Source organism: Mastigoproctus giganteus, chromosome 2 (assembly GCF_048544385.1).
Source record: "Mastigoproctus giganteus isolate SK-2022 chromosome 2, ASM4854438v1, whole genome shotgun sequence".
Classification (NCBI taxonomy): Eukaryota; Metazoa; Arthropoda; class Arachnida; order Uropygi; family Thelyphonidae; genus Mastigoproctus; species Mastigoproctus giganteus.
In genome coordinates this window covers 40,360,943-40,374,908 of record NC_143576.1, presented here as the reverse complement: position 1 = coordinate 40,374,908, position 13,966 = coordinate 40,360,943, and the positions used below count along the sequence as shown (strand labels likewise).

The following is a 13,966-nucleotide window of genomic DNA, read 5'->3' as shown; positions in this document are numbered from 1 at the left end:
GAGCTTTAAGGAGCAATGCCCGCACAGGCTAACCTCGCACCCAGACTCCCATATAAGGGTGTGTGTGCCCCAAACCACAACTAAATATAAATTTTGAACTGAACTGCATAAATTAATATTAAACTATTTTGTAGTTTACAGAAATATACATATGTAAATCTAAGCAGATGCCATTACAGAATTTGTAGTGTGAATTCCCCCCACCCCGGAACACTTTTGCAAACCCCTAGGGGTTTGAGAACCACCAGTTGGGAACCGCTGGTATAGACTATGACAAATTTTGGGCTAGAGCCTCACACTACAATATGATTCATGGAATGTACAAGTTAGTGCAAATGCATAATTTTTGTATACACTACGTACAAAAATGATGCATTTGTACTAACTCGTATGTTCAGTTATTCATCAGCTTGATAGACTGGATGTTAGTTTTCAAAAATTTAAAAATAATGAGATATAGAAGTATTAATTTCTTTGAAATCATTAAATAATTGCTGATTTTTTATAAAAGATATAGTTTTATTTCTAAGGGAATTGTTTTCTTTGATTATTACTATATGCAAACAAAAAACCTAAATCAAAAGGCACATACAACAAGAAACACTTCAGTATTCTGTTGTGTACACATATATGCACGTCCTCTTGCTGATTCACTTTTCCAATTTTTCTCCCCAATTTTAGGTTGCGTAACGTATGTTTCTCATCAGCAGATGAAAGCTTTTACAGGAGATGCACTACTTATCCGTGGGTGTGGACGTACTGATTTCCAGCAAGGTTAGAAAATTATTGATTTTATTCACTTGTTCTGTTTATATTCTGGCATGATCACATAGGCCAGAAGAGTTTACAACTAATCATTCTGACAACAACTCATTATTAACTGTATTTAACCGCCATGTGGACTAGAATCATGGTCAACTCAGACACGTGTTGCTACACCCTTGTGCTGACCACTCAGCAGTGTCAGGCCTAAATTTGCTGTAATTAAATTAAGTCATGATACCCCTTTAAGTACTAAGATTTCTTGGTCAGCAGATTTGTCACTAATAGCCTGTGCTCTTCTATACATGGGCATTAACTTCAGCAGGCTGTGTACTATAATTACAAGTAAAACTTAGATAGGTGCCCTCAAAATGAACCATTAAGTACAAATATTGGATATCATAAAGAAGTTTTTGTTTATAAACTATGAATACAACATGTGGCAGCTTCTGAAGCTGTGATGCATTTGAAGATGGCACATCAGCCAAGTTGCAATTATATTCCAGCCAAAATGTTTTATCTTATGACAGTATCAGAAGTATATGAAAATTGTGTATCTGGTATTAGCATTAACATTAGCAGAGGATATGATGCAAGAAAGCAAGCTTATATAGCATCAGCTAAGAAAAAAAAATGCCGTTTCACCCATCCATTCACTCCAGAAGTTTGTCTAGTTCTGCTTTAACTTATTTAAGTTGTTGACCTCCAATACAACAGATGGAAGTTTGTTCCAACTATCAACCATCCTCTGGCTAAAGGCAAATTTCCACACATCTATTCTACAATTGTCTTTCCTCAATTTGAATTTATGTCCCCACAGGTGAGTAATCTGTGCAAGAAGAAGAATCCCATCAACATTCAGCTTGCTCAAACCATTCAAGGCCTTATACACCTCAATTAGATCACCCTGCAGGTGCCTAGTCTCCAGAAGCTGTAATATGCAGAACTTAAGCCTTTCTTGGTAAGAGCAACTCATTGTACCACTCGCCAATCTCATTGCTGTTCTCTGTACTCATTTCAGCAGCTCCACATCATTTCCTAAAATGAGGCCTCTAGACATGTATACAGTACTCAAGGTGTGGCCTGACCATTGCCTTATACAAGGGGATGGTCAGGCCCCCTTATCCCTGCTAGCAAAATTCCTGTATATCATTGACAAGACACCATGAACTGCTCTTGCCACCTGTCTGCTCTGCTCAGAAAACTTCATATCTGACTGTATAATTATCCCCATGTCTTTTTCATTCTCCACTACCCTGAGTGTAGTACCACCCAGTTGACAGTTGATACTTTACTCTGGGGTTACTGCTACCCATATGCAATACTTTATATATGTCAATGTTAAACTTCAGTATTGAAGATTCTGCAAATGTTTTGTGTAATTAAATGGAGGTTAGTAACTATTAGGAAAATTCCAACATCTTCAAGTAAGTCCCAAATGTGACAGAGAAATCGAAGCAGCCTACAATAAAACAAAGGCTGGAAATTTACCAAATGAAATGGCATAGGGATGAATTCATTCCAAAAATGTATAAGTTTGGTGACAGCAATTCAAGCATTAGGAAAATGATTTTTCTTAATGATTTCAGTAATTTGCAAAAAGTAGATTTTTTTTTTTGAAAAATGTTTCCAGAAGCTGCAAAATTAGTAGTTGAACAAACAGTTATTAGGGTAATTGAAAACATGATTGAAATTTCATACTGGTTAGAAAAATGGGAAAAACATTTGTTCGGAAATTTATTGTTTTATTGCTTGTGGTGTGTAATAAGAAACTGTGTGTCTAAAAGCATACTGGTTTTGTTGCCATAATTTCAGAAATTTCTGGTTTCCTCTGAGATTAGAGGCAGGAGATAAGATACTTCTCTATGTAGCCTTTCTCTATATTAGAAAGGCTATATTTTAATTGTCAGGAATGGGAAAAAGGTGATTTGCACAATCTGAAATCATTGTTGAATACTCTAAGAAAAAGGTTTAGGACACTTATTTATCTATTTAAAGATGTATAAGTTAGTGCAATTGCATCATTTCTGTTCATAGCCAAATACTTTAGTAGTTATTAATTGGATTATTAAGTACAGTAATACCCCGACTTACGCGAACTCGGAGTTACGCGGTTCTTGATTTTTTTCGTTTGGCAACGCTGCCGCCCACTATCTTCAAGGTCGTTTTTCATATGTTATCGATATACGGTGCGACGGCGGAGAATGAGAGCGAAAGATGAACAAAATTCAACTTTGTTGCTTTTATGTTTTTATATCAGTGAAGGGGAAACACATTTCACCATAATAACGTAAAAACCAACACAATTCCAGCTATCGGTATAATCGCAAATGCAATTAGATCGAGTTTACTACCAGTTTATAACAGATTTCACTAGCAGAAACGCAACTGGATTTTTATTGTTTTATGGTAGTAACCCCTAGAAATGTGAGGTGTTAATAGTGTATCTCTGCCTTTATGGTGTTGTTTATTCAGTTGCTACATGCGCGCAGCTTTGTTTATGCGTATCAAGCGTGCCTCCTCGTTTTGTAATTGTGCTTTATTCCCTAAAAATGAGTAAAATACTTAATTAAAAGGTGTGAAAAGGAAGCGTCCTGGTGAAGACACTGCAGATTCAGAGAGAAAAAGAAAAGCAATTATCGATAAACAGAGGCGGACTGGGTCAAAAATTCTTACCCGGGAAAATTTATAGTGGCCTCATACTATGGTTTATGGCCAAAATCACACTGGCCCACCGGGGTTTCCCCGGTAAGGCTTATGGCCAGTCCACCTCTGTCGATAGAGAAAAAATATGAAATTGTGAAACGCTTTGAGCGAAATGAAAGACCATGTGATATTGCACGTGCTACAGGCCTAAATGAAGCAACGGCGAAAAGCACATGACAATTGCAAACTTGAGAGGTTGAAAACTGAAAAGGGCTCAATTGTAAAGGGCTTAAAAATTTTAGAAAACAGAGACTCCAACGAAGAACGCGTTATAGCTACAAAGCAAGGAATAAAAAAAATTATTAGCTTGCTACGAAGAAATTCTGCGTGAAAAAAAGAACGCGATGTGTCGTCAGACGAATTTGCTAGATTTTATGAAGCCATCGACATCGAAATAACTTTTTTACGTAAGTCATTTGTTTTTTTTAATACATATTTTGTATTAATATGTATAAAGAACTGCAATTTTATTAATATTTTTCTTCTAAACTAGTGTTTTTGTTAGTCCTTGGTCCCAATTAAGCAAAATTTATATGTATTTATATGCAAAGTTGTACCCCGACTTACGCGAATTCGACTTACGCGATTTTCGTCGGACCCACCTATCGCGTAACTTCGGGGTATTACTGTATATCTTATATTGTGAATACCTTCACAATAAGTTGCCATGATATTGCACTACCTCCAATAAGTAATGCTTCACCATAGGAGAAGACTATTGTTATTTATTCTCAGTGGATACCATCACCCATATGGTACCGTTTCAGAGCTTCTTTGTTATGTGTGGGATAGTAACTCTATTATCCACTTATCCTTATTAGACTTAGAAAAGCAAAAAGTAGAGGGAAAGTTATAGTAGGAGAGGAAGAAGAAAATAAATGGTGTAGAAGAATGAAAGGGACTAACTCCTTCAACTCACACCACTCAAAAACTCATATTCCTCGAATAGGCAACGCTTCTCCAGTGGGTAAGACTGTTGTCTCACCCATTCTCGGAAACTCTGTGAATATCAGGCTCCCCAGACAGCACCGTTTCAAGGCTATTTGGGCTTTCATCAGTGGGTGGGGAGGTACCCTGGTGTTGCAATGATGACAACCTAGTTGTGAAGCATAACTCCACAATATGAGAGACACCTGATGATGTGGAGTAATTTAGATTATAGAATAGTTTAGGGCTAAAGCCTCAGGTTACATAAAGAATTAACTAGCATACAAGTTAGTGCAATTGCATCATTTCTGTTCATAGCCAACTACTTTAGTAGTTATTAATTGGCATTATTAAGTTTATCTCATATTGTGAATACTACCTTCACAACGAGTTGCCATGATATTGCACTACCTTGAATAAGTTATTCGAAATATTATTCAAGGTAGTTATTCACTACCTTGAATAAGTTATTCGAGGTAGTGCAATATCATGGCAACTCGTTTTGAAGGTATTCAAATACGAGATATACTTAATAATGCCAATTAATAACTACTAAAGTAGTTGGCTACGAACAGGAATTATGCAGTTGCACTAACTTGTATGCTAATTAACTCTTTACGTAACCTGAGGGTTTGGCCCTAAACTATTCTGTAATCAATTTAAAGACTTGTTTCTCGATTAGAGCCTACTTCTGTTTAAAGGAAAACTTGCCATATAACAGTACATGTGCACAAAACAACATGATTTGGTGTAAAACAGTTTGTGATGTAAAGATTAGTTAGTGTTCTTGACCTAATTGTTTATGCTGGATCTGCAACTGAAGTGCAGCAGTAAGTGTGGATTTAGATGTAAGCTGCACTGTTGTTCTACCTATAATTCATTCAAAAACATGGAAAACATAAAGGATGTAATATTGAGATCTTTTTCTCTATTGTTTTAAAACTTCTATACTTTACTTCAAGAGAAGACTTCCATAACCATATTTACAATTTTGACCACCAGTGTTGATCATAATTTTCCAAAAAAAATTCTTTTTCTAAACCACTTAGGTAGGACTTTGAAAATAATTTATTGTACTGAATTTTTTGTCAAAATGAGACATAGGTCAGCCAGGATATCAAAATATTTTTGTTATAATTAAAATTTCATTCAAACAGTATTCAATGTAATGGAATTTTACTGTTTTGAAAAACAGTAAAATTCCATTTGTTTTGCAGCCACTAAACTAGCTTGTTCTCCTTCTAAATTTTGTGTCGTGAGGCTATTGGACAGTTTAAGAGTAATTGAACTCGCTAATGCATGCCATGAATTTTTAGCTCCTTCAGGATAATTTTTATTCTCAGATTCTTCAGGGATTTTTATTCAAGTTAAAAAAAAAGACATAAAGCCTTTACTCTTATAGCCACACAGTTGGCCAATGAATTCCTCAAGAAGGCGCCTCTGTAGCCAGGTGGGAAGGAGCAGCAGCAGCAGTGCGTAGCACACGCTTCTTGATTATACCGGGGGTTCGAGCCTGTCACCACCAAATACAGAGGATGCGGAAAGGTCAGGGAATGATCACCGCATATCCCGGAGCAATATGGCCTTAGTTGCTAATGCTCCTAAAAACCAAACAAAACAACAACCTCCTCAAGAAGTTTTCCATCCAGATCACAAGCATTCTTTCCATGATCATGGGCCTTGCCTAGAGCAGTTGCACTTGCATAGCTTCCAAATATTCAGTTTTAGTGGGGATGATTCATAACATTTGTTAACTAAGACCTGTATCACGAACAATTTATTCTTGGTTCTAAATAGTGCTTAAGCATTTGTTCTAGCATTATAACTTTTCTGGATTTCTTATCCCAATGACCATATTTTTAATACTTAGCACTTATGATTTTACTTCCATAAATTTTTTGTGAATTAATAAGTTAACTCATGAGATTGGTGTAGCTCTGTGATGCCTGCATGATCAGAATGATGACTGACAGGTAGCTCACTGATAAGCTCTGACTTATGGGATGTGAAAGGTGCAGGAAGTTGCACAAATAAGTATGCATGAGGAGGAAGCATAATGCCTCTTCCACCTTCTGTGATTATGGAAAAGATATGGAGAAATTATGTTAAACCATAATTTTGAAGACCATAAGTCGAAAACCAGTCCTACTTTAAAACTGAATTTGTATTGTTGGAACTTATTGTTTGTCAGGGATTCAATGTATAGTCAACCCCCCGCTTTACGATTGGTTCACTGTATACGATCAAATCACTTTACGATGGTCTCTCCATAACAAAATACCATTCGCTATACAATACGTAGTAAGTGCCGGTCATTGTGATCACGTTTGCAAATTGAATTTTAATTCTATTATACAGCAATTCTAATAAGTGAAAATAGGAGGAACATTACCCACAGGCTATAAAAGTAAAGATATGAAGCACAAATTTACACTTTATTACGTAACCAATTAACAAAATTAAATGATACATGAAAATGAGAAGAATATTTTCCACAGGTTAGCAAAATAAAAAATTTGTTTACGTACATAGATTTATTAATACTGTAATACGTACATACCAATTGATATTTCTGTTCACTGACATTTTTTTTTTTTTTTTAGGATTGTAAATTTTAAAACAGTAAAAAAGATAAGCAATCAATAATAAAGAACACGACTCGCGCCAATTGCAACTAATGTGATATGCACAGGTGAGGAATAGAGTAACAATTTTACAAAGCTTAAAAATTAGGAATGAAGAGAAGGTTCTGAAAATTCATTTATGTTTTTTACATGATTGAAGATTTTTTCCTTGATATCTTCAATCATATAAAGTGATTGAAGGGGAAAGGATATATGGAAATGGTTATATGGATTGAAAAGGATATATATGGAAGGGAAAACACATTTCACCATAATAACGTAAAAACTCACAGGATCCCAGCTATTGGTATTATCACAAATGTAATAAGATAGAGTGACCTCCAGAAATCTGCTTTAGAAAAATATCACACAAAGGCATTCAAATCGATTCTTATAACCGAACACATGATAACGATGAAAGTGTAGTGCATTTTAATGATTTGAATTTTATTCTATAAAGCAGCAGATTATACTAACCAGTGATCATGTTAACCGGCACCTACTCATTTCACTTTACAATTGTCTCCAATCCGTAATTATCATTTTGAACATCAGTTTGGGGGGGAAGGGAAAATAAGTAAAAATGTGGCACCATCAGCATTTTTTTTTTATCTTTTTTTTTTTTCTTTCTTAAATTTGTATCATGTTTTAATGTTTATTCCAGTGTGTAAGACACACCGCAGTTTTATGGCAACTTTTTTTCACCTTTTAGAGTAATAAATAGCTTACACAGTGAAATTTTCAACTTCCAAGGTCTTGGAACGAATTACCAAAAAACAGTGTTATTCGGTTCACATTATGATATTTTCACAATACAGTGGTGTCTCTGGAATGGATTAATATCATAAAGTGGGTGGTCCACTGTATTATAATTTCGCTCCTTTTATTTGGGGAGGGTTAAAATTTTTCTCTTTTTAAGGGGGAGGGGATTGTCTGATGACAAGCCAGAAATTGAGTGAATGAGGTATAATAGGAGACAAGTGAAAGATTAAAAAAAAACACCTACAGCTGGATAATTTTCAAACAACAAACATTGGAATAAATTATGTAAATCCACTTTGCCATTTGATGACGCAATTGCCATGATATTGTCCTGTCCAATATTGCATCTGCTGTGATAATCAGCTGCCATTTATGAAATGTGTTTTCCTGCCTGTATTGGCATAATTATTGTGGTGCTATCTATTTATACATCATACAAATAATGTGAAAAACTAAACTGCTCTTTAGATTCAGTTAACAATAGGCAGTAGTTGTTTTTCTTCATTTTATAAGTCACAGTATTTTATATTCTGTGTTAGAAGTGAAGTATTTAGATATAGCATCAACAGCTCATAACGGCCTGTCTGATGAAGAAATTGAGTAATTGTTAGTTTTCAAATCAGAATTTGTTCAAATGAAGGTTTTTTTTTTTTCATCATCATCATCAGCCATTTTCAATCCACTGCAGGATGAAGGCCTCTCCAGCAACTTTCCAGTTCCTTCTGTTTTGAGCACTGGCCATCCATTTACTACCCAAAAACTCATGAATTTCATCTATCCATCTCCGCCTTTGTCTTCCAGGTTTTCTTCTAGCTCCTCTTGGGTACCATTCTGTTATTTTCTTAGTCCATCTGTCATCATGTCTTCGAGCTATGTGTCCTGCCCAAGACCATTTTTGTTTTTATATGGGAGTAAATAAAAACACTGCAAGGGCTGTTCAATAAAGAATGATCATAATTTTTCATGAACAGCTGCAATGCTTGCTATTTCTAGCTGAGCTGCAGAATTTAAGACCAAAGCAAGCTGCATCACATAGCAACTGGGCAGTTGACTCATATGTATGGTGTAACCTTGGTGGTTGGTCAAGTTTGTCTGTTCAGTTTTGCCTATGTAACGATGGATGTGACATGCAGGGAACAGTATGCTGTTCTCAGATTTTGTTTCCATCTCAAGAAAACACCAGCTGAAGCATATGAAATGTTAAAAGAGGCTTAATGTGAATCTCTGCTTCCATTTAAACACATTCTAAGCCACCTGCACAGCTATCAGGTGGCTTAGAATGTATTTAAAGATTTGATGTGATTCAATCAATAAAATTGGTGGTCTTGGAGCTCCAGCTGCTGCTGTCACCACAGAAACCATAAATGTTGCTTCTGTAATCTTGAGAGAAGATCGTCGTTAGAGCACTAAGGCAACTGGCAGAAATAGTGAGAATATTAGTAGGAAGCACGCATGGTATTCTCCATGACCATTTTCATTTGACACATGCTTGTGCAGCCTGGGTTCCATGACTACTCATATTCGAGCAACAGCAAGTTCACATTGAGAGCATTGAGTTTCTTGGGAGCTGCTGCAATGGATGGTTACTTTATTATTATTATTATTTCTTTAAAATAAATTGTATTGTATTGTATTATTATTATTATTAGCATATGGTGCAAGGAAGCCTGAGGCTTATGCCGCACCAGCCAGAAAAAAAAAAATTCTGAATTACCCTGAGAGAGAGAACAAGAATCAGAAATAGAAGGGAATCACCAAGAAAGAGAAGAACGATGAATCCTGAGGACCCTGGGTTACTTAAGATGTTAAAGTTCTGCACAAGGTGATAACAATGGATGAGACATGGCTTCATCATTTGGACCCAGTGAGGAAGCAACAAAGCTGTTTAGAAGTCTACATCATCATCAACACCAAATAAAGCAAAAGTTGTGGCTTGTGCAGGAAAGATTTTGGTTATCTCTTTTTTGACATTCAAGGAATGATTTGCCAGCATGTTGTACCACATCATACGAATGTTATAGGACCTTGCTACACAACTCTATTGCATTTTTTGTGAGTTCACATTCATCACAAATGACCACAACTGTACACAGATGACTAGATGCTGCATCACGACAATGCATGATCTTGCATTGCTCATACTGTAATTGAGTACTTAGCTGGCATTAATGTGAAATGTGTTCCTCATCTCGCCTACAGCTCTGACCTTGCACCCTGTAATTTTTTTTATTTCTAAAGTTAAAGAAGGAGCTATGGGGAAAATGTTCCCAGTTGTCAGAAGAAGTTGTAGACACCGGAGGCAATTCTCAAACACATGTCAAAAAATGGCTTCTACAATGTCTTTAAAGAATGGCAGAAACGTCGGATTAAGTGCATTTCATATATTTTATTTTATTTTTTTGTGAAAAAAAAAAAAAATAAAACATTACTTCATTGAACAGCCCTCGTAATATAAAAGAATGCCTTTCTGATAAATGGAGAGAGAGAGAGAAATCCATTTTTCATGATTGCATTTAGCAGGAAGAGTTTTCTGCAGATATTTTGGGTGTTGTATCCTGCCCACCAACAAAATGAATTCAAAATATTACACGCACGCACGCACGCGCACACACACACACACACACACACACACACACACACACACAGTGGCCGACCAGGCTAGCTGGGTGGGTAAAGTGCATGCAGCATCAGCCAAAAAAAATAAATAAATGCATAAAAAAATGCTCCCATTTCACCCCTCCGTTCATTCCAAATACATGTCCAGCTTCCGCCTTAAACTTATATAGGCAATCAACTTCCACAACAAAGGATGGAAGTCTGTTCCACCAACCAATTACCCGCTGTCTAAAGGCAAACTCTGCACATCTGTCCTACATCTGTCTTACCTCAATTTGAATTTATGCCCTCTCAGATGATTATTCTGAGCAAGAGGAAGAATCCCATCAGCATTGAGCTTGAGCATGCTCAAACCATTCAAGGCTTTATACACCTCAGTCAGATCACCTCGCAGGTGCCTAGTCTCCAGACACTGTAATTTGCAAAACTTAAGCCTTTCTTCGTAAGAGCAACCCTTTGTTCCATTCACTAATCTTGTTGCCGTTCTCTGTACTCTTTCCAACAGCTCTACATCCTTTTTAAAATGAGGCCTCCAGACCTGTATACAGTACTCAAGGTGTGGCCTGACCATTGCCTTATACAAGGGGATAATCACATCCTTATCCCTGCTAGAAAAATTCCTGTATATCATTTACAAGACACAATGACCTACTCTTGCAGACCATCTGCACTGCTTAGAGAACTTCATATCTACCTGCACAATTACCCCCAGATCCTTTTCATTCTCTACCACAGGCATTGTAATACCACAGAGTTGATACGTATCAACTCTGTGGTATTATCACAGCTTCCCATATGCAGTACTTTACATTTGTCAATGTTAAACTTCATTTGCCACCTCTCAGCTCATCTACTCAACATTTCTAGATCCTGTTGCAGCAGTGTACTGTCATTAGTGTCCTTAACAACCCTGCCAACCTTCGTATCGTCTGCAAACATGGACATTAAGCTTGATATATCATCATCAGTATCATTTATAAATACAGAAAACAACAATGGACCTAATACCGAACCCTGAGGGACTCCACTAATAACATTAGTCCACGATGAGCAGTATCCATTGATTGCCACTCTCTGTCTTCTGCCACTCAACCATCCCCTTATCCATAGCAGCAATTTGCCTCCAATGCCACACTGCTCCAATTTGGGCAGCACTCTTCCACGTGTAACAGTATCAAAAGCCTTTCTAAGATCCAAATATATGATATCAAAGTTATTCACTGCATCCAGTTCCTTTGTGACCACATCATAGTATCCAAATCAAACAAAGTCAGGCAAGACTTTTCCTTAACAAAACCATGCTGTGTCCGAGCTATAACTGAAGTCTTCTCTAGATGATCCTGCAGTGCTTCTTTCACCAGTGCCTTCATTAATTTCCCTGGAACAGGGAAATTAATGAAGAATTAATTATATATATTAATTTTATCTGTGTGTCACCACGTCTCTGTTATCCCAACAATATCTGCCTTTGAAGTTTTCACCAACACCTCAAATTCATCAAATTTATTTACCAAACTCCTAGCATTGGTGTATACACAAGTATACATGCACCTGTTCCTATTGTTAGCTACCCTAACTAGTAATTATAGACCTATTATTTTAACAGAAGTTAAACTAACAGGTCTGTAATTACTTGCGTCAACCTTTGATCTTCCTTTGTGAATTGGGGTCATATTGGCACATCTCCAGTCCATGGGTACCTCCTCTGAGTCCAGGGAAGCTCTCATAATTATGGCTAAGGGTTTGCTTACTTCCTTTGCCACCTCCTTTAATATAACTGGAAAGATTCCATCCAACCCAGGTGCCTTTCTTTTGTTTATCTTCAACAATTTCTCCTCCACTTTACACTCAGTTATTACAAGATTATCTAGTTACATCTCTTGATCTATCTAGTTATACTAGATAGATCAAGAGATGTAACGATAGACAGTGCACATCTCCATTCTAACAGTCATTTAATATGTTTAACTGAAGAAGGCTGTCTACTCAGCCAAAAGCTCTTTTGTATACTAACCGTTCTCTATATGTATATTCTAGTATTAACCGCTCTGAGGAGTTATAATTTTTTCATTTCAATAAATTTGATGAATTTGAGGTATTGCTCAGAACATCAAAGGCAGATATTGTTGAGATATCAGAGACGTGGTGTCACACAGATATAAGGAATGCAGAACTGTAATTTAGGGACTACAATGTGTACAGGAAGAATAGACAGGATAGGAAGGGAGGAGGGGTTATACTATTAGTTAAGAAACACAAAATCCAAGGAACTGAACACTGCGCTGGACATTGCAGCGTTGAGTCAGTTTGGTGTGACATAAGCATTGGGAAAACAAGATGCAGATCAAATTTGAGAGTAGGAGTGTGTTATAGTGTGTTACACTGATGAGTATAATAAGAAACTGTACAGATATATTGAGTGGGCCAGTAAATCAGAGAGTCTTATAATGGGGGATTTTAATTTTCCAGATATTGACTGGAATTTGTGGGTTGGTCACTCACATACTAGCAAGGCTTTTGTGGATTTATTGGATGATTGTTTTCTATATCAGCATGTTCGGGAGGCAACTAGAGGGAGTAATACTCTTGATTTGATTATCAGTAGTGATTCTTCATGCATTAAGAATGTGCAGATAAAGGAACCACTAGGTGGCAGTGATCACAGTATGTTGCAGTGGGATTTATTCAAAGAGGTAACTATCATCGGGTAAAGGAAAGGGTTTTTGCTTTCGTAAAGGTGACTATGGTGATCTGAGACAGTATTTAAATTCTATATGGTGGGACCAACTGATGATGTTACCAACAGCAAATTCAAAACGGGAAGCATTCAAAGAATTAATCTTGGAAGCTACTAGGCTTTACATACCAACTTAGAAATATTGTTCAAGGTTTAGGCCTAAATGGATGTCAGATGAACTAATGAGACATGTGGCAGAGAAAAAAAATGCATTGGATACATATAAATTAATGGGTGACATGGAAGCCTATGATAGATATAAGCTGGTATTACATACCGACTTATATATTATACCAAGTCACAAAGGAGATTAGGCAGGCAAAGGCAGATTATGAGAAATCCTTGGCAAAGGATGCAAAGAAAAACAACAAAGTGTTCTTTACCTATGTAAACTCTAGAAGGAAAGGGATGAATCAGATGGGTCCACTTGATATTGATGGTTTAACTGTTCATGATCCTACTCAGGTGGCTAACAAACTAAATGATTATTTTGCATCTACATTCACCCATGAGGAGTTATTCAGGGAGGGGAATGCCAGAGGTGAGTTAAACTCTGGCAGTGAGCTGGATGATTTTGTAATAACTGAGAGGAAAGTGAAGGAGAAATTATTGAAGATAAACATAAAAAAGACACTTGGGGTGGATGAGATCTATCCAGTTATATTAAAGGAGGCAGCAAAGGAAGTAAGCAAATCCTTAGCCATAATTATGAGAGCTTCTTTGGACTCAGGTTAGGTACCCATGGACTGGAGATGTGGAAATGTGACCCCAATTCACAAAGGAGGATCAAAGTGCAACACAAGTAATTATAGACCTGTTAATTTAACTTCTG

The 13,966-nt window shown here is 36.7% G+C and overlaps 1 protein-coding gene across 1 annotated transcript in view; it reads left to right on the top strand.

Annotated features, from left to right (window-relative positions):
• Positions 1-13,966, top strand: part of LOC150089278 (uncharacterized) — a 158,507-nt gene that overhangs the window by 80,557 nt on the left and 63,984 nt on the right. The window contains exon 4 of the mRNA XM_090368463.1: positions 682-774. Within this exon, the coding sequence (XP_090224589.1) occupies positions 682-774 (93 nt within the window). The remainder of the gene's footprint in view (positions 1-681; positions 775-13,966) is intronic.